This window comes from Lagenorhynchus albirostris, chromosome 18 (assembly GCF_949774975.1).
Source record: "Lagenorhynchus albirostris chromosome 18, mLagAlb1.1, whole genome shotgun sequence".
Classification (NCBI taxonomy): Eukaryota; Metazoa; Chordata; class Mammalia; order Artiodactyla; family Delphinidae; genus Lagenorhynchus; species Lagenorhynchus albirostris.
This window is the reverse complement of record NC_083112.1, coordinates 76,270,684-76,291,861: the sequence shown is the minus strand read 5'-3', so window position 1 is coordinate 76,291,861 and position 21,178 is coordinate 76,270,684. Positions and strand designations below refer to the sequence as shown.

The following is a 21,178-nucleotide window of genomic DNA, read 5'->3' as shown; positions in this document are numbered from 1 at the left end:
CCTGCATTCCTAGAATCACAGGTTCATAGGAGCATAGACTGAAAGAGATTGTAGGGGTCTTTCCTCTGCTGAAGAGCCTTTCTGAAGCCCTGGGAGCAGGAATAGGGAGGTGGTCACCGTTAGAAAGGCCCCCCGGGACGGCTGACGCCCTTTGTTATTCAGATGATTCCTCCGCCCCCCACCAGACAGCGCCCCCTGCCGGCCCCTCACTGAAAGCCAGCTGTCCGCCTGCTCAGAGCACCAGGCACCCTTCCCGGCCGCCTCCCAAGCCCGCTGGGAGCTCTGTCCAGAGCCCAGATGCTCAGGTGCCTCTAGAGCCCTGAGTGCAGTGACAGGAGACCCACCCACCTCCAGTAGCTGAGGCAGTTCAGTTTCTACCCTGAAACGATGCATGGAAACTTCTGTTAAAGTGAATCAGTGCTGTACCGTCTGCCAAATACTCACTTGCCGACAAGAAAACTTCTCTGGTGTAGACTCGGCTGCCAGATGTAATGATGTCTTAGAAGAGTTGGAGCTAATCAACCTCCAATTTTTTAAATATTGAAAAGTCTCCTTCTATTGTTGTAACTCTTTTAGTTCATAGTTATTCAATGTATCTTCCATGATTTGCTACTGTAGCATGGCCAACTCACCCAGAGGAGTCATACCACATAGTAACTTGTATTTGATTCAGACCCTTGGTGTTAGAGCACGCTTATTATTATTATCTATGCACTACTAATATTTAAATCTTTATTGTACAGGGAAAACCAGGAAAAGATGGTGAAAAAGGAGAAAAAGGGAGTCTAGTAAGTATTTCTCTGTGGTTTTGTAAAAGCAAAGCTGTTACCCTCACTTACTGATGATCGCTGTTGCTTTCTGTTCCATTTTAGGGGTTTCCGGGGGATTCGGGGTACCCAGGACTCCCAGGCCGAGAGGGTTTAAAGGTAAGTGGTGACCCTACTTTGAATTTTTGCCTTCATTTTGTTCAACCTAGAGGTTTTTTCTAGAAAAAAGGACCAGGCACTCAAAGAATACAGCTTACGTATGCTCCATGTGAGGAAAAACACAACCTAGTGGTTCTGTTTTGTGCATAAATTTTCAAAGAAAAAAATATAAAACGTTTCACGCATTTAAGTTTTTGTGTGTTTTTTGTAGTAGATAAATTTTGCCTGATTATGAAACAAAAAAATGCAGAAACATATAGAGGAGAAAAGAAAGCCTGTGTAATTTTTCTATTACCCACTCAGAAATGGTCAGAGTTAAATAATAATTGTCCCATGTACACACACATACATGAGATTTTTAAAAAGTGGTATTGCATGATATATCTTGCTTTTCCCCTCAATGACATAATGGGGATATATTTCAACATCCATACATGTGGTTATACATCAACACTTATGATATCCATACCTTTTACTGCATGTTATGTAGATCAGTAACACATTTTTCTCATTATAAGTATCTTTATCCACTTATCTGATCATCTCCCATCATAAATTCCTAAAAAGTATAATTTTGGGGTTAATTTGGGGAAGGTTTTGTCATACGCAATAAAATTGCCCCCAGAATTGCACTTCCATCACCCTGGGACTCTTTCATTTGATAACTATTTGTTATGAAACTTTAATAAATATTTGCCAATCGGATACTCAGAGAAAACTCATTGTTGGTTTATTTTTCTCTTTTAATCATGAGACTAGGTAATGTAGATCTCTACTAAAATGAGAAATGGATTTGAAACATTCATCTTCAACAGTAGGGAGAGGACCTCAGGGTTGGTTTATCAACGCCAGTGACCAAAGGAGAAATCCTTTTCTAAGACTGTAACTTTATGAGAAAGTCAATTCTTGTAGATTGGAAAAGGTAACTATGTTTAGAATATATTAGCTAAGATTTTTTTAAGCTCCCATAGATATTTCTAAAATCTCTTCTTTTATTCAAATTAGAAAAATCAAAACATCTAATTCTGGTTTAACACCTGACTTTAAAGCCTTAGCTTAAAAGGAAAAAAAAAAAGGAAAAAAAGGGGAAAAATGTGCATTTGTGACATAATGTGCATGTATCAGGACATTTAAAAGTGTCGTTATGGGGGCTTCCCAGGTGGCGCAGTGGTTGGGAGTCTGCCTGCCGATGCAGGGGACACGGGTTCGTGCCCCGGTCCGGGAGGATCCCACATGCCGCGGAGCGGCTGGGCCCGTGAGCCATGGCCGCTGAGCCTGTGCGTCTGGAGCCTGTGCTCCGCAACAGGAGAGGCCACAACAGTGAGAGGCCCACGTACCGCAAAAAAAAAAAAAAAAAAGTGTTTAAAAGTGTTGTTATGATACTTATATAAGAACATTAGCTACAAAAGGATTGATTTCTTTGAGTTTTTCATCTAATAGGGTTAAGTTAAGCCTCAAAGTGATGAGAATTTATCCATCCAATGTTTTCCAGTCATGCTGGATTTTAAGGGGAAAGAAAAAACCCTAAGTATCCTTTTATCATGACTTCCAATGCAGAGTTAGACAGTCTTACACCAAAATCCTCAAATAAAATGATTTCTTTAAGAAAATACTTTTAGCCACCCTAAGCTTTCATGTCATTTTATTTCATTTATTTTTTTATTGTATTGAAAAACCACGGTACGGGATTTCCCGGGCAGTCCAGTGGTTAAGACTCCGCGCTTCCACTGCAGGGGGCATGGGTTTGATCCCTGCCTGGGGAACTAAGACCCTGTATGCCGCAAAGTGTGGCCAAAAATAAAAGAAAAAGAAAAGAAGAAAGACCACCATATACGAATTCAACTTGCAAGTGATTCTGTTGAGGTTCTCTGAGAAGCACGAGCTCTTTTGTAATGTGGATAATTAGCCTTCCGTTTATGTTTTGTAGAAAGCTCAATTTTCGGATGTCACACTTATGCAAAGCAAGGGGAGATGTATGGATTTCGGTTGTAATAGTTGCAGAGCACTTTAGACTAATCACAGTGAGAGATTCTAAGGAGAGGACAATCTTGTTAGTGTACAGTGGGCACGATCTATTTTTCTAGGAAAAAAAGAGTTCAACCCTGCTGCTGGCAAGGCAACCTGTATAATTAAAAAATACAAGTAAAGTTATTTTTCTTTTATAGGGAGACAAAGGTGAAGCCGGCCCTCCTGGCCCACCTGGAATTGTGAGTAACAGTGACATTTGCTGTCTGTGTGATCGTTTGAAAAGAGGGCAAGAGAGAGACGGGCTGGCCTGTCACCTAGGCCACATGCTCCACAGTGTTCCTAGAATTACATTTTGATGTAGGGGGTACACAGAATTTGAACCGATCATTTATATTTTGTATCGTGTGGCATTTGGTATTTACTTGTTATTGTATTTGGACAATTTCTGCATATCTTTGACCACTGAAATTAAAAGAGTTGCCCATGGATGAGAATATTAGCAACACATTTTGAAACGTAAAAAAATAATTGTCTGTTAAGGAAAATGCTACTCAGAGAAACAGGTCATCCATGATCTGACTGTCTTAGCAAAACAAGTTTTATTTTTTGCAAATAACTTTTGACTCCTTGTCCGTATACATATTTTTATATACTTGCAATCCAATGTATGTAACATTTTTTCTTTTTAAAAATGAACATTCTTCACGTTTTCAAGTTATCTTCAAATGGTCATTTTCAGAGCGTTGTGCAATAATTGTTGTAACCATTTTGCCCCAATTCTTTTTGGAAACAGTGAAATATGACCGTTCTCTTGTTTGCTGCCCTCTTGCATGGGTACAACGTGGTAGTGAATGTTTGTACGTGCCTGTGTGTGTCTGTGTGTGTTAGGTGAGGGATTTGAGTAATCCTTCTTTAGGCTGCATTTCCAGAAGTAGGATTACCAGATCAAAGTATTATGGGACCTCCTTATGCATTTAACACATCATACGATAGATGATTCCATTTCCCATATTTCTAATCCAGCAGCTGCCTTTGAATAATCTTTTTTTACCTTAACCTCATCAGCAGACCTTAATAATCCCCATCATTTAATTGCTGCAGAGGAATTGCATCTTAAGGGTAATAGGCAATATTCGGCATGGTCCTTGTCTTCGAATTTCAGCAACTCAGAATTGGGGTGAACTGGTTCACCCCTTTTTAGTGAGGGCCCCGGTGCCTGCTTCTTGCCCCATATCACGAGGACCTTAAAGAAGTCCCCACTTTTGACCATTTAAAAAAGTGAAGCATAAAACCTCTTCCAATAAAAAAAAAATGTGAGTGTTCCTGTTACCTATTGCCTGAGGAAATTTAAGGCAGTTTTTCAGACAATACTCTTTAAAGAAGACTGTTCTTCTTACAGCTTGCATGGACTTTGAGAAATTCCATACCCCAAACCTCAGAATTAATATGTTTCTAACTTGGCTTCATTGGTAAAGCTCCTGCCACGCAGATGATTACAAAAGGAAGCAGAGCTGCCTGGCGAAGTTCTCTGCAAGGAGGGCAATACCGAATGTCCACTTTATGTTTTCAATACTCTCCCCTTCCCCACTCTCTTCCCCTCCCTCTCCTCTCCCCTTCCTCTCCCACCACTATTCTTTCTTTACTTTCACACATCTTGAAATAATAAAAAATGTGTTTGTTTCTTCATCTGTGCTGTAATATACAGCACAGTCCCCTGCCACGCCCTGCAATGATCTTTTCTTCTGTAATTCAGGTGTTGGGCGCAAGGCCCTTGGGAGAGAAAGGAGAGCGGGGGTACCCAGGGGCTCCAGGGTTGAAAGGGGAGCCAGGCCCCAAAGGTAAGATCCTTCCCTCTTTCTTTCCCTCCTTCTCCCTCCTCCCTTCTTTTCTCTCGTCCTTTCTTTTTTCCATTTTTGTCCTGCACTCATGCACGTTTTGATAACACCTGAGCGCCGTGCAGGACCATGTGGTGACCGAGTGCTATTCAAGTTCATCTTTTGCAATCCCACTGGCTTTCCAGGAGCCATCTCCCTGCATCTCTGCAGTGTCAGGGGCGCGGCATCTCCCCAAGTTCAGAGCTCCCTGTCCCGGGACTGTGGGTACCCACGAGCACAGAAGTTCACAACATAAACCACAAGTGAAACAGGCTCACTTTGTCCCACTCTCTCTTCCTCCTTTTAGGTTTCCCAGGAATACAAGGCCCGCCAGGCTCTCCAGGTGAGCATTCTTAAATTATATTTTTAGAGTATTTGTACACCTTTTACACAGTTTCTATTCTGAACATGTTTATCCCCTGCATTAGTTAGATACTTGCATATAGTAGCTAGCAATTTTGTTACACATTTTTCTAGATCTGAAAACAACCTGTGCTCCTAGGACAGTGTTTATTTTGTAAATGACAGGTTAACATGTAGTTATAAACATGTATTTCACAGGTGGGACTTCTTACATCTCTCATCAAGTTACCCTGTCTCCCTGCCTCTGATCTAACCCTCCTTCCGGCTGCTCCCAGGGGCACCATCGGCCTTTCGGAAGACCTCCACCCGCACCCCAGCATCGTTGCTCTCCCTTGCCCTGTCTGGAACTGCCTTTGTTTCTCGGCTTGAGACCAGACTCAAGGCTGAAACCTCTTCTGACTAATCTAATCACCTCTAATCTTGCTTCTCGGAGGACTCCTGCGTCACTGGCCTTCTACTAAGTCTGCAGCTGTTTTGTGCTAGTTTTGCATTTCTAACGGATTGTGTAATCGGAGGCTGGGAGTTGCACTTCTCTGTATGTACAGATGCCTGTCTGTGTGCACCGCAGGCGTGTAATCCCAGGTCCTAGAGCAGAGGTAACAAGCGCTCGGCTTGAAACCCTCGGGTACCCTGGAATCGACACCACACGAAGTGTTCACAGGTCTTACTGAAGGTTTTGGTTTTGTCTGGTTTTATTTTTAATTTTTATTTCTTATTCTTTTTTGTCAGTTTCTCTTTTCCCTTCCTGACAGTTCTTCAGTGTTAAGTCCCCCCAGAGCCCCTTCCTTTGTTTTTGCTGGAACAGACAACGCCCGGATGACGCAGCCCCACTGTCTAAGATTCGCAGCAGCGGTGGCTCAAGGCTGCCTTCGCTGCCCCGCGTGCCTCCCTTCTGCTCAAATTTTGGCATCTGCCCTTAAAATCCTGCCTTTTCCCTCTTTTCCATCACTTTCCTCTCCTTGGTTGTAAAGCTTGCCGGACCTTCCAGCTGTTCTTGTGAACATGTTACCTCACGTCTCCCAGCAGCATTTGCAGTTCTACTTTCTAAAACCTCCTATCTGACCCCGTTAGTGTCTTAAGCCGTTTTTAGAAACTGTCTTTGCAGTTGCTCTGGCCTTGTGTGCCCCCAGTCCAGCTCCCACCCCCTGCTGACTGCGGAGGCCCTCGGCCTCAGGTCCCGCCTCCCTGCCTCTCTGAGGGTCATCCTTCCTCCTTCCTTTGCTTCTCCCACACCAGTTCTGGGGTAGGGATGGGGCTGGAGCCCACGCGGATGGCCTCCAGTTCTTTCACGTGCGGTGCTTGCGGGTTCAGCAACTTAACAGCCTCTCACCTGGGACTCAAGTCCACCTTTGGGGTCTGGGGGGTCTGTCCGTCCTTCCTCGGGGCTCCTTCTGCCCTGACTCTTCCCGTGTCGCCTCATCCGTGTGTTTTCACGCCCCTGCACCTGTCGGCCGGATGCTGGGACCAGAGGCCAGCTCTCTGCTCTCCGGAGCACAGAGTCACTTCACCTGCAGCCTACTGGACCGGTGTGTCTCAAGCACTAGGTCAGAACCCTTCTCGGCTGTCACAGGGTCCTCTGATCTTGTCCCCTCCAAACTCACAGTGGCTGAACGCGACTTCCGGTGCGCAGCTCTGGTCTCCCCCTTGACTTTGCGCTCTTCCCCAGGGCTGTCTCCCTTGTCCTGACTCTGCTCTGTAGCTGATTCCAACACACTTCCCACCCACTTTGCCTCCTGTCCACGTCTGCTTCGTTTAAGGACATTTCTTACGCCTTTCTGTATTCTCTAAGCAGAAATGGAAAGTACTCTCTCTAACCTACTGGGGACACTATTTGCACTGAAGGAGATCCACAGATGTTAATGTCGACACAATGAGCCCCTTTTCCTTGCAGTTACTTTGTAGGGAGCCTTTGCCCAACAGCATTTGCGTGGTGAGAAGCAAATGCAGTTTCTCACTTGTCCAGAGCAGTTCCCCTTTCAGCCATGGTCATTTTCCCGTGAACAGAGTTGACCGTAACCAGTGTGTGCTGTCGGCATGACACTTGGTGTTGTGCTGTGTCCATGAGTTCTGTTCTGGTTTCAGGCTTCCCGGTACCAGGGCTGAGTGGTCCCCCCGGCTTCCCCGGGGAAAGAGGAGAGAAAGGCGACCAGGGCTTGCCAGGCGTGTCCTTGCCCGGACCAGGTGGAAGGGATGGGCTACCGGGCCCCCCTGGGCCCCCCGGCCCCCCTGGGCAGCCAGGCCACACAAGTGAGTACCCTCTGGGTCCATTTCGCATGGTGTCCTGTCCAGGACAGATGGGGGGCAGGGCTAAGCTGGGCTGGGGAAGGTGTCATGCCAGAGGCTGGGTGTCCAGCAACTTATGAGTTGTTCGCATCTCACTTAGTTGTCTTTGCAAAGCTAGTCACTGCAGAAAGGAAGAGTGAACGAATGAAACTAGTTTAGAGGAATAGGGGCCAACCTAACCAGCATCTAAAGTTAGAAAGCAAACCAGTTGAGTTGTAGGGTTCTTACTGGGAAAGGAACGCATTCTGTTCATCTAGAGACACAAGCTGGTACTAACACACACACACACACACACACACACACACACACACACACAGAGAAGGGGCTGCTTTGTCTGTAAGTGACTTCAAATCTGAATGGTAGTTTACCTGGATTTTTCTCGTCTGCCCACTATCAAAGCTGAGCACAGAACAGGAACCTCTTGATTCAGTGAAGGGGGCTCTGTGACTCCAAGGCAATTGCAATGCAAAATAAAAGAAACTTGGAGGGGATTTAAACTAATCGTTCCAGTGGGCCTAAGTTCAGACCTCCAGCGTGTGCTCAGCCGGGAGTCTGAGGCACGGGTCCTGTGTGGGTTATGGGAAGGGGGTCTCCATGCTGTAGGTGCCGGGTGGCTTATTTGCTGGAATGCAGACCCATCTCCATGAAAGGACTTCTCACGGATGAAGCTACATAGGGAGCCAGATACGGACTGGATGGAACAAGCGGTTCCACATGTGAATCTTCACTGGGAACAGATCAGCGTGAATTTCCTCGGACCTGTTGTTCATTCCTTGGTCACTTACTCATTCAACAAACATTGGCGTGCCTACGATATGCCAGGTGCTGCCCTAAGACCTGTGACAAAGCCCACAAAACAACTCTGTCCTCCTGGGGCGTGCATTCTGAGACAGAAATCAAGTAAATAAGTATCAGTAGATTATGTGGTAGCAGGAGGTGACAAATCCAGGAGGAAAGGAAGCCGGGAAGGGAAGACAGAGGTCTGGGCCGTGCGTGGGTTCTAGCTTTAATAAGAGTGATCGGCAAAGACCCTGGCGAGAGAGCCAACCCTGGGGAGATCTAGAACCTTTTTTTCATATTCGCAGTTTGCCAGTTCTGAAAGCGAACAAATCTCATGGAAAGACTTGAACTTCTCCCTGCTGTGAATTGTGTAGGATGTGTCGGCTGAATACGTTGTGATAGGTACCCTCCAGGCTTCCGGGTTGCCCTTTCCAGTCTGTGCCGATTAGGTGATTCACACTCACAGCGTGCTGAGTGATCATTTATCGATGAGATTTTTACACACGTTTACAGTGCACGTTAAAGAGGCTGCATCTTAACGAGTCGCCACCTTGGGACCCTTCGATTGCTCATTACCCAGGGAGCGTGGAGCCGCCTACAGCCCTATCCGCTCCTGGGCTCTGGTCCCATGTGGCTGAAGCTCTCCCCGCCCTCGACGGCCGAGCCTCCCTGAGCAGACCGTGTAAACGTCGAACCTGAACTTGCCCTTCAGAACTCCTCAGACACGTCCCTGTATTCTTGCTTTAGACTTAAAATTATTTAAAATTCATTTTGATGAGGATGGTAACTTGCCTTCCTACCAGGGGTGTGTAGGGATTCTGATGGGGAGGAGGCTGGCAGGAGGTGTATTCTGGAAAAGTAATAATTTTACACCTGTCAGTGTTCACGCACCTGTGTTTCCAGAATCGGGGAGTCCAGCCACCTCAGCTTGCAGGTCTGGGAATGAGTTCTTCCCAGGCAAGGAATTTAGAGAAGCTTTTTGAAGCATAAAAACGACTCCACTCTGTTCAAGACTGATGGGGTCACCAAGGAGCCGGCCGGAGCCGGAGGACCCAGGGCAGAGATACGGCCGCCCCAGGGTTCCTCCTCACCTGTGCTTTATTCAGAGAAGCTCCCAGGAAGACATCATCAACAAGCAAACAAAAAACCCCTGGACTTCATTTCTTACACACTTGAAACTTTTTCCTCTGAGCTCTAAACAAAGTCATCAGACGGAGAAGTTTGGGCTCTTTTCTAGGCCTTTGTGTTTGGGGAGAGCACACCCACCATTGCCCCAGCATCCCTTGTGAAAAGCCCAAAAGGCTGGGGGATTCTTCTCACCCTCTGTCCATCCCTGTGGAGCTGATGTGTGAGCTGGGGGCTGCAGGAGCTGCCGCCGTGAATGTCCGGGCTACGATTGTGACCGGTGCCGCGTTCAAGCACGCACTCTGCCATTTTCCTTCAAACATATTGGAGGAGGAAATATAAACTCTTATCACTGTGTATATTCGAAAACAATACTTTTTTCTTACTAGAACCCATAACGGATGGTGTTTGTGTCACTGCAGTTCATTTTCATGCTTCTGCACATCAATGATGCTCAGAATTGAATAGGAACAAACAATTAGAGGTGTTTTCCCACGGGCGGTCTGTGTCTCTAAAATAAAGAGTACTTCGCTGTAAGTTTGCTCAGGAGGAAAAAAAGGCATAACGTTGCTGAAGTCTCTGTGTTGACTTCACAGAGGTTCCTACCTCTGTGGACAAAGCATTTAAGTCTTTGAGCCTCAGTTTCTTAATCTGTGACGTAAGGGCGATGGTGTGTGCCTTGCAAGGTAACGTGAAGTCGGTTTCAGGACAGGGCTGATGAGCTGAAATAAGCATTAGAACTGTAAAATAGAAACTTTAGCATCGACGGCTCGTGACGGGGCATGGGCGGACGCTGTGTGCGCTGGTCACGTTTTACAAGTTAACGTACTAGGATTGTTTCAAAACCGGCCACGGCTGGATTTCTAATACTTGCCAAATAACCTAAATAAAGTTTGGTTTTGTAATAGACTGAATCAAGAGAGGGTGAAAACACCTATAGCTTCAGTTGGGTGGGAGTGACCCTCTAATTGTTAAACATCCATTGCAGATGGAATTGTGGAATGCCAGCCCGGGCCGCCAGGTGACCAGGGTCCTCCCGGAAGTGCGGGGCAGCCGGGATTGACAGGCGAAGTTGGAGAAAAAGGTAAGAGATTTAATTTAAAAAAAAATGCTGATTGTGCTTGGGCGTGGGATACATTTCTACATACTTCCTGGCTTTGAGTGGACGTGGGTATCTTCTCCCATTATTTGAAGCTGTCCTCAAAATCCATGCCTCAGATGTGTCTCCCTACAGCTCTGCTGAGATTGTTGGGCGTTGAAGAGACAGTTGTCACCTGGGAGACAACGGGGAGACGGGCCCTCAAGTCAGAGTCCCTGTTCTTTACCCTCTGTGGGGTCAGCAGGTTAAATTCTCAGACTGATACCTTCCTGCGATCGTTTGGTTCAAAGTCAGAGATTGCATTCTCCAAGAATGCACGTCTTTCCTTGAAGCCGGATCCCAAGTGTGTACAGAAGGCTCACCACCCCTCAATCCCAGTTTCCGTAATCAGTGTGAGCAGATCTGTGCTGACGAATCCGCCACCTCCACCCTTGGCTCTGAGTTTTATCTTAACCTTTTCAAGCGTCGTCTGTCATGCCAACGCGGGACGCATCCTAATCCTTCACTATCTTGGGAACGATGAAGTATCACTGCACAAACAGTCCCGTCTTAGAGTGGAGTAAACAAAGGATGTTCCCATAGTTATTCAGTATATGTCTCTTAATACCCAGGGAGTAGAACAAAGAGAGGGCGGCCCCCCAAAACTGATCCCTGTGGGTCCCATTTCTGGCTTTGGATCGCAAAGAATTTTTGCTCTTCCAAAGTCTGAAGCTCAAATGCATGGAAGATGTCTTAGAATTTTGACAGCCATGGAAGTTGCAGAACCTTCGATGAAAGTGATCTTAGAATTCAAGCGGGGAGGATCGTGCCACCGGTTGGCGTGTCACTTGTTTTTCGTGAATCTCCCTAGTTACCAGTTGCTTAGCACTTTCTGAGGTGGGCCGTCCCATTTTGTGATGGAGCCAGTGGCCAGAAGGTCCTTTGTACTGAGAGGTGTGTTCGTCCATCCCCCGGCTCCTAAGGGGAGCCCCTTTCTTCCTGTGCCGTCGCGCTTCTGCAGTGGAGCCGTCCCCCTGCCCAGACTGCGGTGTGAGGTCTCCCCGCCGTCCACTTCCAGCCTCAGGAGCCGACACCCGCGGATCCCATAGCACCTGCAGCTTGGCTGGGTTACTAGGCAACTAACAGTGCATCCCTCCCTCCCACTGACGCGCTCCTGTTCTGCCCTTGTTCCCGACACTGGGGCCTGGTGTGGGGTGTGCCTGGGGCTGGGGTGCCGGTCAGGGTGAGGGGATGAGGGGCACACAACCCAGCCTCTGTGATCCCTGAGTGACAGCTCCTCCACGTGTGCTCTGCTCTCTGTTTGCCTTACCTGTGCCTAGAAACCTGACATTCAAGGTTCAGGACACACGCACATCTAAGACACTCGAAGGCCTTTTAGCTTAGTTTGAAAATCACGATGTAAGAGGTTAGAGTTTCCAAAGAAAGGCATTTCCTCCCATTTTCATGTGCCGGGGTCCCTCTCCTCTTGGGTCCTCCATGTCAGGTCAGGTCTTTGCCCTGGACTTTGTACCTTCTTACTCCCATCTGTCATTTGTCAGCCTGGAACATAGGTTTAAAGTCCAGGAGTTACATGTGCAGTTGGCTAAAAAATACAAAATCAAAGAGAAAGATGTTGGGAAGTTTTAGAATTAGAGATAAAATGATAGAGTCGAGTCATCTCAGGCTGATGGGCAAATGGAGTTCTGGACCACTTTTTAGTGAGGCAGGGCCTGTGCCTTGGCAGGGCGGAAGGATGGGATTCCTTAGAAGGGCACCCGTGGTTACCTGTGATGTATGCTGAGGGCGGAGGGTGGGCCCCGTGTCAGGGACACGCGGCCACTGGCAGATGGACGCGTCTGGAGCGGGTGTTAGGTAAAAGGTGGCCTCCTCTTCCCTTTCCTGTGCTGTCACTGTTCTATATAATTCTGCTCCCCTGTTCTATATAATACCCCGTGTCTCCTTTTTTAGGTCAAAAAGGAGACAGTTGTCTCATCTGTGACTCAACAGGACTTCGTGGGCCCCCAGGGCCACAGGGACCCCCCGGAGAAATAGGTAAGGCCCCAGTTGTGAAAGGGACCAGGTCAGAATTTGCTTCGATGGGTTGGAACCTTCACAGTGAAGCATATCTTACTCCCTGACCTGATTTTCTCCATCAACTAAAACACGAGATGAGAACGTGAAGCCGCACTTCTAGGATTTGTCCATTTTGTTGAAAATTATCAAGATGACTTACAAATTCAGTGTCGGAAAGATTTCCTCGTCAAAGGATAGCAGCGTATGGTTCACGCAGCTCTGCAAATTTCCTTATCTCAGAGGGGGTTACCTGCTTGGTTTAAGTGGCCCCTGGGCGTGCGGGCAGGGGTTTGTAGCCATTCTGCGTCAGTGTTACTTGTGTGCATTTGGGGCTCACTCGTCCCCCTTCTGAGCCCATCCTGGGCATTTTTGTTATTCCTGTCTCGAGCTGCTTCAAACGTCATCCACTTAGTATAAAGATGTTTGCACTTTTGAATCTTGAAAAGGTAAAAATGTTTTGAGCTCTTAGAAAGTGTCTCATCAACAATGTGCTGAATCTTTCCTCTGTCTCTTGCGAAAGGTTTCCCAGGACAGCCAGGGGCCAAGGGCGACAGAGGTTTACCCGGCAGGGATGGTCTTGAAGGATTGCCTGTAAGTAAACCTGTCTGAGTTCCTAGACATATACGAAGTTGCCACCGAGCAAACCAGCAAAGGCATGTATCTTTGCATTTGCACGTGGACTCCTGCTTTATTTGGGAGCTGGTAAAGGATGACTTTGTCGAGCAGTTAGAATCACTCCCCGTGTCTCTCCTGACTGATTGACCTGAGGATGAGTAGGACCATTGTATCCAGAACCTGCACCCCAACTTGCCTTTCTTCTCACCTGGTCAGAATCCAGTCGCCACTTGCCTGTTTCCAGGCACGACAGAGTGCTGGTGGTCACTTTCCCGCAGGGTCTCTGGTACCACCAAGGGTCACCTCTAGCAGCCACACTGTTGAGTTGTCTTTTTACACAATCATCCATTCTCACACCAGATAATCTAAAGCTTGTCAGTGAATAAGGTCAGCGCTGATGGTGTCTATGGCAGTGAAGCAGAACTGGCCGATTTTCCTCTACGAACTTGAACTATTCCTTTCTTCTTCTTCTTCTTACAGGTACAGAATTTGAAAACTATCACCAACATCTATGGCAAAGACACTTTTTCAAATCTATAAATGAAATATCTCGATCACAAGGACATGAAACCTTTCTGTTAGACAGAACACCATTTTCTTAACCTTTCTACGTTGTTTTAAAAGAAGCCATTGAATAGCAGATTATAGTAATAATCTTAAATATTGAAGGACGTTATCTTTTTGTGCATGTAATCAGCTCTATTTCTAAAGCTTTTAAGCCTTTGGGCTTTGTTCTCCTATTTTCTTTGTGCTTCTCAGTTCTGTTAAGCATTAACCGGTTTCTACAATTTCTTTCATTCCTTTTTTTCCTTTTCTTTTGCTGTAAATGGAAAGTCAAATCTGTAGCATTATTCTTTTTTGTTTGTAGGTCTTTAACATTTGTAATTTAAGAAGATATTTCTGGAAGGTTCTGTAAAAGCAGGTCAGGGCAAAAGTGAGTTGAAATAGGAATGAAACAGCTGGAATCCAGCAATAGTTTTCTCCTTTTGAAGTTAAGTCATGGGCTTCTGCTTTCCAGAACTTCCCCGGTGCCTGGGGAGCTAAGTTAGAAGTCGCAATTGTTTAACATATTTCTAAATAAGTTGGAAGTTCACAAAGCTGGGAACTCTGACTGTGGTGGGGATCAAAGTGGGAACAACTTTGAAGGCAACAGACATAGTCTGGGCACGGTCTTTATCTACTCAGCCTTCCTGGAATACTTCCTGCCTCAACTCTGCCTGGAACCCAGTCCAGACACCCGCCCCTCCCCAGCCCCAAATCCAATATGAATGAGAAAAGAGGAAGGAGGATGGTTGAGGAGAAGTCATGATAAAGAAAAAAACAAAGAAAATGTACAACAAAAAATGCGAGTCCCCATGCCTTGTCCATCCAGGGAGCATCGTTCTTGGTGTAGAGGGAGAACACTTCTAAAAATTGTTCTGTGGGTAAATAACCTAAGAGATCATAATTTTCCTTTTATTAGATGCTATATCGTAGCTCCGTGGTTTAACTAGCTCAGAAATGTGGTACCCTTATTTCGACTTTGGCTGGAGGCTAAAGGAGGCTTCACAAACCAGCGGAGCAAACTGGAAAGTAGATTCCAGTGAAGAAAGCTCTGATGCTGCCTTTGATTTAGGTAGCGTTTCTGGGACACGTCCTCTGAAAGCTGAGGGTTCGATTTGGGGAAAGGAGGACAGACCACAAGAGGCGGGTTCCAGGCTGAGATGACGAAGCCCAGCCCCCGGGCAGGTCTGGGGTCACTGGGAGTGACCTGTGTTAATTGAAACGAACTTCTCCCCACTTTGCCCGTAGGGGCACCACTCTCTAGAAGCAGTCTGCACGAGTTGTCAGATCTTCTCCAATTTATGTAGCCAATGGCAAACTTCCAAGGCAGCGTCTGATTCCCTGACATTTATCCTAGGGCATGTGCTTCAAAAGACCCTTGGATCACTTAGGCTCAGCAAAGAATCCGCATGAGATGTCCTAGGGTTGTAAATGTCAATTTTCAAAGAAATCCTAGATTTCTCCCTTAAATAAAACGATGACTCATACGGTCATCAGTATGAAAATAAAAACTTGTATTTTTCTCACCCTGTGCTCATAGTATCAGAAGATACTATACTTCTAAGCGGTGAAGAATCTACATAAAGTAACATAAGGGGTGCTTCTGGTTTGAGAAGAACGTGCACTGGTTGTCATTTCTTACCTTGGCATTTACTTTTTATTGGTGAACATTGCTGGCTCGACATACACATCCTCCGGTACCTCCCTCTTGCAGACATTAAGGGCACAAAGACAGGAAGCCTTGGTCCTGCCCTCACAGCCCTGAAAGGCTAGTGGAGAGACAGAAGGCAAGGAAATGTCCCTAATAGAGCAACGAGGACCATACAGTACACCGAGGAAACACGGGAGAAGCCCACCTGGGCCTATGCGGAAGGGCTTCCAAGGTTCGCTGGGCCTTAGGGAGGCACGGGAGCTAATGTTAACTAGAGAGAAAGAGCTACAAAATACCACAGCAGCTTTCAACCAGATAATGAATTTTCCATGTCCTCTGCTAGACTTCCTGGCGGGTGGCTGGTGGAGATAGTGGGACTAGAGTAAATACGATAGATTGGGTATCTTCCCCCTTCCTTCCCCGAGTAGATCTGAGTGAAGGGTCCTCTGTCACAAGGGGCACTTCCAGCTCAGGGCCAGCTCCGACCAGCTGTGTCCAGTACTTTGAGGCATACATATTATAGGTACACACAGAGGTGTGTGTGTGTGTGTGTGTGTGTGTGTGCGTGCGCGCGCGTGCACGCGTGTGCACGCACTGTGGTTCACCTACATCCAAGAACCGTTTCAAAGGGAGTTTACAAAAAGGAATTCAAACAACATGAATTCCACAAGGGTTTAAATTCTGCCAGGTGAGCGGGGAGGTTGAAGAGATCCCTCTCTCAGAGAACAGGTAACTGAGACAGTTGTTTAAAGCCTTGGGCCTCTTCCTGGTGAATCCCACTCTCAAGGGGACCTGGAGGGGGAACCATCTAGGGGGTGGGCATTCCTTGAAGATTCCCCTTTCCAGGAACAGAGACGTGTTCCCGTGTGTCTCTTGGGGAAGTTAATTCTATTCTGCTGACAGCTCCACATCCCAGTTACAGAGCTGGCTTCCCCGACTTTCCTCTTTGCGCGCGCTCTGGGCCTCCTCATCTCTTCCGGAATCAGGGCTGTGAGCGTGAAAGGCAAGCTGTGTGATTTCAGCACTGACCAGACTTAGGGAACGCGGCTGTTCTCAGCCTCCTTCTCTGGTTCCTGGGCCCAGGGAATCGCACATCCAGCCCCTTCCAACCGTAGCCGACCTGTTCTTGGGAATGTCAGCAGTTGTAAGAGACAAGAAAGTTACCTAAGGACTGATCTCCGGGCTGAGCCCAGAGCTCCTCCGTCACTCCCCCGCCCCGTCCCCGTCTCCATTACTAGAGGCTTTTTAAGGGCAGCACAGCAGTGAGGTCAGCTCAGGGCTCTGTCACAGAGCTGCTGGCTTTTTTTGCTCCTACACAGGGAGCAGGGAGCTCTAAACCCGTCCCCGCTTTCCAAGGTGGCGTCCTGATTTCCCTGCTGCTGGTTTGCTCTACGGTTGGGCGTCTTCGGTGGCGGCCTCACAAGGCTTTGTCCTCGCAGGGGCCGCAAGGTGTGCCGGGGCTGATGGGCCAGCCAGGAGCCAAGGGCGAGCCTGGCGAGATTTACTTCGATATTCGACTCAAGGGTGACAAAGGAGATCCAGGCTTCCCAGGCCAACCCGGCATGCCAGGGAGAGCAGGCTCTCCCGGAAGAGACGGCCATCCGGGTCTGCCCGGCCCCAAAGGCTCCCCGGTATGTTGATTCCCAGACTTTGAACGTGCGCTTGACAGATGACGGATATGCAAAGAATGGAAGAAGGAGGAATTGGTCTCCCGTCGACCTGTTTTCACTCGGGGAGGGGGGTCCTTGTAAACGAACTTGTCTCACGTTCACTTGAAAGCTGTAGTCTGTAAACCTAGGTGTGATAGCCCTGACTTGCACGATTAGGTGATAAGGGGTCAGTGTCTTCTGATGCAGCTGGGGGAACTGAAAAGACCTCCATATGTCGGCCGGGAGGTGAATTTTAAAGTTAGCGGCGTTCAAGTCACCCTTTCCAAGAAGATTCCAGATAGAAGTGCCTTCCTCTTTGGAGTGTCTCCTTATGTGTGGGTGGGGAGGGCGCTTGCTCAGCCTAGAGGAGAGAATGCCGGTTTCATTTATTAACTACAAGGTGACCTCTGCAGACGGGTTGAAGTTAATAAGTAGCACAGCTAGTTAAACTCCGGCACGTTTTACCACGGGTGGTGGAAAAATGCGACGCGGATTGGAGTGCTGGTATGTCTGCTGATAACTCGTCTTTTTCTCTTTTCGCTTCAGGGTTCAGTAGGATTAAAAGGAGAACGTGGCCCCCCGGGAGGAGTTGGATTCCCCGGCAGCCGTGGTGACGTCGGCCCTCCTGGGCCTCCAGGGTTTGGCCCTATTGGCCCCATTGGTGACAAAGGACAGATGGGCTTTCCGGGAAACCCCGGGTCCCCAGGCCTGCCAGGTGAGGCCTGAGGACCTCCAGTGCCCTGGGCTCAGCGACATGGGGACGTGGGTCTGGTTTCAGTCCTGCCAGGAGGGGGGGATGTGACCTGAGCAACCTTTCCTTAGCGTTTCTGTATCTCGTTCCTTCCTTTATGAGATGGGCCAGTGGCATGTAGGATCTAGATGACAGGAACTTGAAGGTCTAGGTGATTTCCTTATAAATAAGTACGCCATGTGCAGCAGAGAAGGTCAGCCTTCCGTGTGGAAGTGACACCAGCCTGAGCCCGTTTTCTGTTTCTCCCCGATGCGCGGTCCCTTTTGGCTTCTGTGTATCCCAAGCCACATACTTACCTTCACCCTTCTGCTGATGTGCACACACTGACTGATCCACAGCTGCTTGGACTTGGCTGTTGAATTTCGGGGTAGTTCCAGCCGTTTGTTGACTGTTTTATCACGTGGTTCTGTGTGCCACGCGCTGAGCTAAGCGACCAGAGAGGAAGCAACTCAGAGGCTGCCCGCCCTCCTGGAGCCCACCGCCCGGGCTTTGGTGGAGAACGTGGGAGGGGGCTGCGTGAGGGTTTCCCACGGATGCGCTCCACTGCATCCTCACGACGGGCTTATCTTCAGGGACGGAAGTGAAAGGGGGGGGTCCCCGGGCCCCGCACACAGTAGACCGTCAGTGACTTATTAGTTGAAGATGATTCTGGGAAGAAATGGAACATTGACATCATTGCCTAGGAAACCTGGAGGAGAAGAGGCCAGGAACGGCCTGGGCACAGAGGACAGAAGGACGTGTGCTGTGACTAAGATGGCTTAAGTAAGAGTTGTAGAAATGAATGAAAGGTGACTTGGGGTGATTAAAGGTGTGTGGCCGGTAAGCCTGGAGAAGCATAGTAACTAAGGAGCTGGAAGATCGAGGTTTCCAACAGGAGAGACTCAGCAGCGATGACAGTCTGGCCTTCTTGTTCTCACACGTTGGCCGATTCTGTCCCGAGCCATGTATCCAGCCCAAGTTCCGCCACTTCCTGTCCCCACTGGGAACTGTTGTTTCCTTATGAAGACCCAGTGTAGCGTTTGTCAGCTTCATAATACAGAACACATCAGCAGCCCCTGACGGAGGTCCAAGTACAGTGCCTCACTGGATGGGTTCTTGATATCGTCAGGTGACCGTTGGTTATTCACTAAGCGAGGACTCCACTGATGAGTGTTCTTTGATTAGCGAGGAACCCGGGAACGTCTCTCTTACGACTCCTTTCAGGGCAGGAACATGCTGGGTTTGACTTAGAAACACCCCAGGTCTCAGAAAGGGGCCTCTGATCACTAACGCCACACTCCTCATTCCCAAATCACCATCTCAAGTGTTCTTCGTGCTTCCGGAATCTGAACACTTGCAGCGTGTACAAAGGAATTAGATTTCTTTTTCTCGGCCAGGAACTACCATCAGAAAAGCCAGTGGGACGCGTACAGATACGTCTTGACGGCATGGGAAGAGGGTTCCCGAAAGAGGCAATGCTGACAGTGCTGTCAGTCAGCTGTCCACATTCTGGAGGGTTCCTTGGCCGTCCAGACCCCGGCAGCTTTGGGATTAGAAACCCGACTTCTTTGATCTGCCAGATCTGTGTTTAGTCTGATGGTCATAAAAGCCTTGTTCCCAGGGCTGGAGCTGATAGCAAAGATGTGTTGGGGTCAGGCCCTGGTGCTTCCCACAGTCTGTAGCTAAAGCAAGTGTTGGCTGTCCCCGGGAGGCCCTTCAGATCCTGAGTTCTTTAAGGTACGTGAAGGTTCAGTGGAGATGAGCCCTTAGGTCCTTTCGTAACAGCTCAATCCTGACACCCAGTGGATCTCGTAGGCACGGGCACCCGGGGCTGCGCTGGAGATGCCGCAGAACCGTGCAGCTCACTGTTAGGGTAACGATATCACCCACGGGGCACGTCGTGAAGATAACTTCCCACCAAATGTGGGCATCACAGCAACTTAGAACCAGTCCTGTCCGAGCCACTGAGAACGGTGAAAAGACTGACTTTTTGAGGCAGATTAATTGATACCAGGGTCATCTCGCTGTTTGTTGCTGTAGAGTTTTTAGCTTTTCGTGACCCTTGTTTCGGACGCTTAAAGGATTCTTGTGTCAAACAAACGTCTAGGTCATTTTGGACATTTTGGGAGAAGAGGCGCTCTCTGTGAGAGAGTCTAGAAGAGGAGAAGGAGGAGATGGAGGCGAGCAGACGAGGACGTGACGCGGCAGCCCTCACGCTGTGTCCTTTGCTCTTCTCCCCAGGTCCCAAGGGTGAAGAAGGAAAGGTCATGCCCTTACCCGGTCCCCCTGGAGCAACAGGACTTCCGGGGTCCCCCGGGTTCCAAGGGCCCCAAGGTACTCAGCGTCTCATTCACCTGGAGGCTTGGGGTGGGGGAAATGTGCTCCCGTTTTTCTCACGCTGACCATTGGTCTTTCTCACCGTAGGTGACCGAGGTTTTCCTGGAACCCCGGGAAGGCCGGGTCTCTCTGGAGAGAAGGGTTCAGTCGGCCAGCCTGGGATTGGCTTTCCAGGACCTCCCGGCCCCAAAGGTAAACCCACAGGACGAGGCAGCTTTGGGGGGGCCGCTGCTCTGGCCACTGCCCGCGTGGGCCCCAGTGGTGGCGCCCGTCCCCGGCTGGTTAGCAGCAAGGGCTGTGGTCTCTCCGCTCATCCTCACGTGAGTTCTAGGAGAAAAGAGGCGGTGGACGTAAACACACCATGTGCGAGTTAGCGAAAGAGCTGCGCGGTGTGCAGCCTGGCGATTCCGGTCACCGAGGCGATGGGTGACGTGTGCTCCCAGCCGAGTGGTTTGGGGGGAAGGGGTTGGGACCTTAAGGACCCCAAGCTGCCCAGGGAGCTGGCAGATGCCATGTTTGCCTAAACCTACCCTCAGGGGGGTCTCTCTCTCATCCGTGAAGGGAGCACACAGCCCGCCGGGACCTGGGCCAGGCTGGGCTGGAAGGCGGGGAAGGGCAGGGGGATGGTGCGGTGAATATGAGGGGGGGCCTTGCTCTTGGGGAAGAGGCCCTCACACGCGTGGATGTTCCAGAACCAGTACTTCTTTCTGAAAATTGTAAGGAAGTAAAGAGGACAGCTTCACCCTTTTTGCTGCTTTCTTAGTCCTTCAGGGAGACTGATATGCAGACTGGCCATTAGGGACTTTGGTCCAGAGCCCAGAAGGGCTGTGAGCAGTGAGGGGCACGTCTTTTCCCTCGGGGCCGGCATCCCGACCCCAGTTTGACCGCCGTTTCACCAAAACTTAGTTTAAAGACTTGTCCAGCCTCCGGGCTTCTTGTCTAGGGCTCTGCATCGCGCCCACTCTCAAGGCTGCAGGCCTTCGAGCTCGGGGACTGGAGGCAGCGGCCTGTTTCTCCGGGAGCCGCGTGATGCCCGCCGCACTCATGGCCACTTCTGCCAGGTTCATGGGGCAGAAGGCCCCCCAGTGACCCTCCAGCATCACAGGGGCAGTGCTCAGGCCTCCTGCGTGTTCCATGGGAGAATCAGACCACTGCCATCACGGCAGGTAGAATTTAGCTGAGG

At 48.8% G+C, this 21,178-nt stretch overlaps 1 protein-coding gene across 1 annotated transcript in view; it reads left to right on the top strand.

Annotated features, from left to right (window-relative positions):
* COL4A1 (collagen type IV alpha 1 chain) overlaps positions 1-21,178 on the top strand; it is a 149,302-nt gene that overhangs the window by 100,583 nt on the left and 27,541 nt on the right. The window contains exons 16-28 of the mRNA XM_060129547.1: positions 744-788; positions 873-926; positions 3,092-3,133; positions 4,648-4,732; positions 5,076-5,111; positions 7,214-7,378; positions 10,308-10,403; positions 12,366-12,449; positions 12,991-13,061; positions 16,719-16,910; positions 17,475-17,643; positions 19,900-19,992; positions 20,083-20,187. Coding sequence (XP_059985530.1) covers positions 744-788; positions 873-926; positions 3,092-3,133; positions 4,648-4,732; positions 5,076-5,111; positions 7,214-7,378; positions 10,308-10,403; positions 12,366-12,449; positions 12,991-13,061; positions 16,719-16,910; positions 17,475-17,643; positions 19,900-19,992; positions 20,083-20,187 — 1,237 coding nt within the window. The remainder of the gene's footprint in view (positions 1-743; positions 789-872; positions 927-3,091; positions 3,134-4,647; positions 4,733-5,075; positions 5,112-7,213; positions 7,379-10,307; positions 10,404-12,365; positions 12,450-12,990; positions 13,062-16,718; positions 16,911-17,474; positions 17,644-19,899; positions 19,993-20,082; positions 20,188-21,178) is intronic.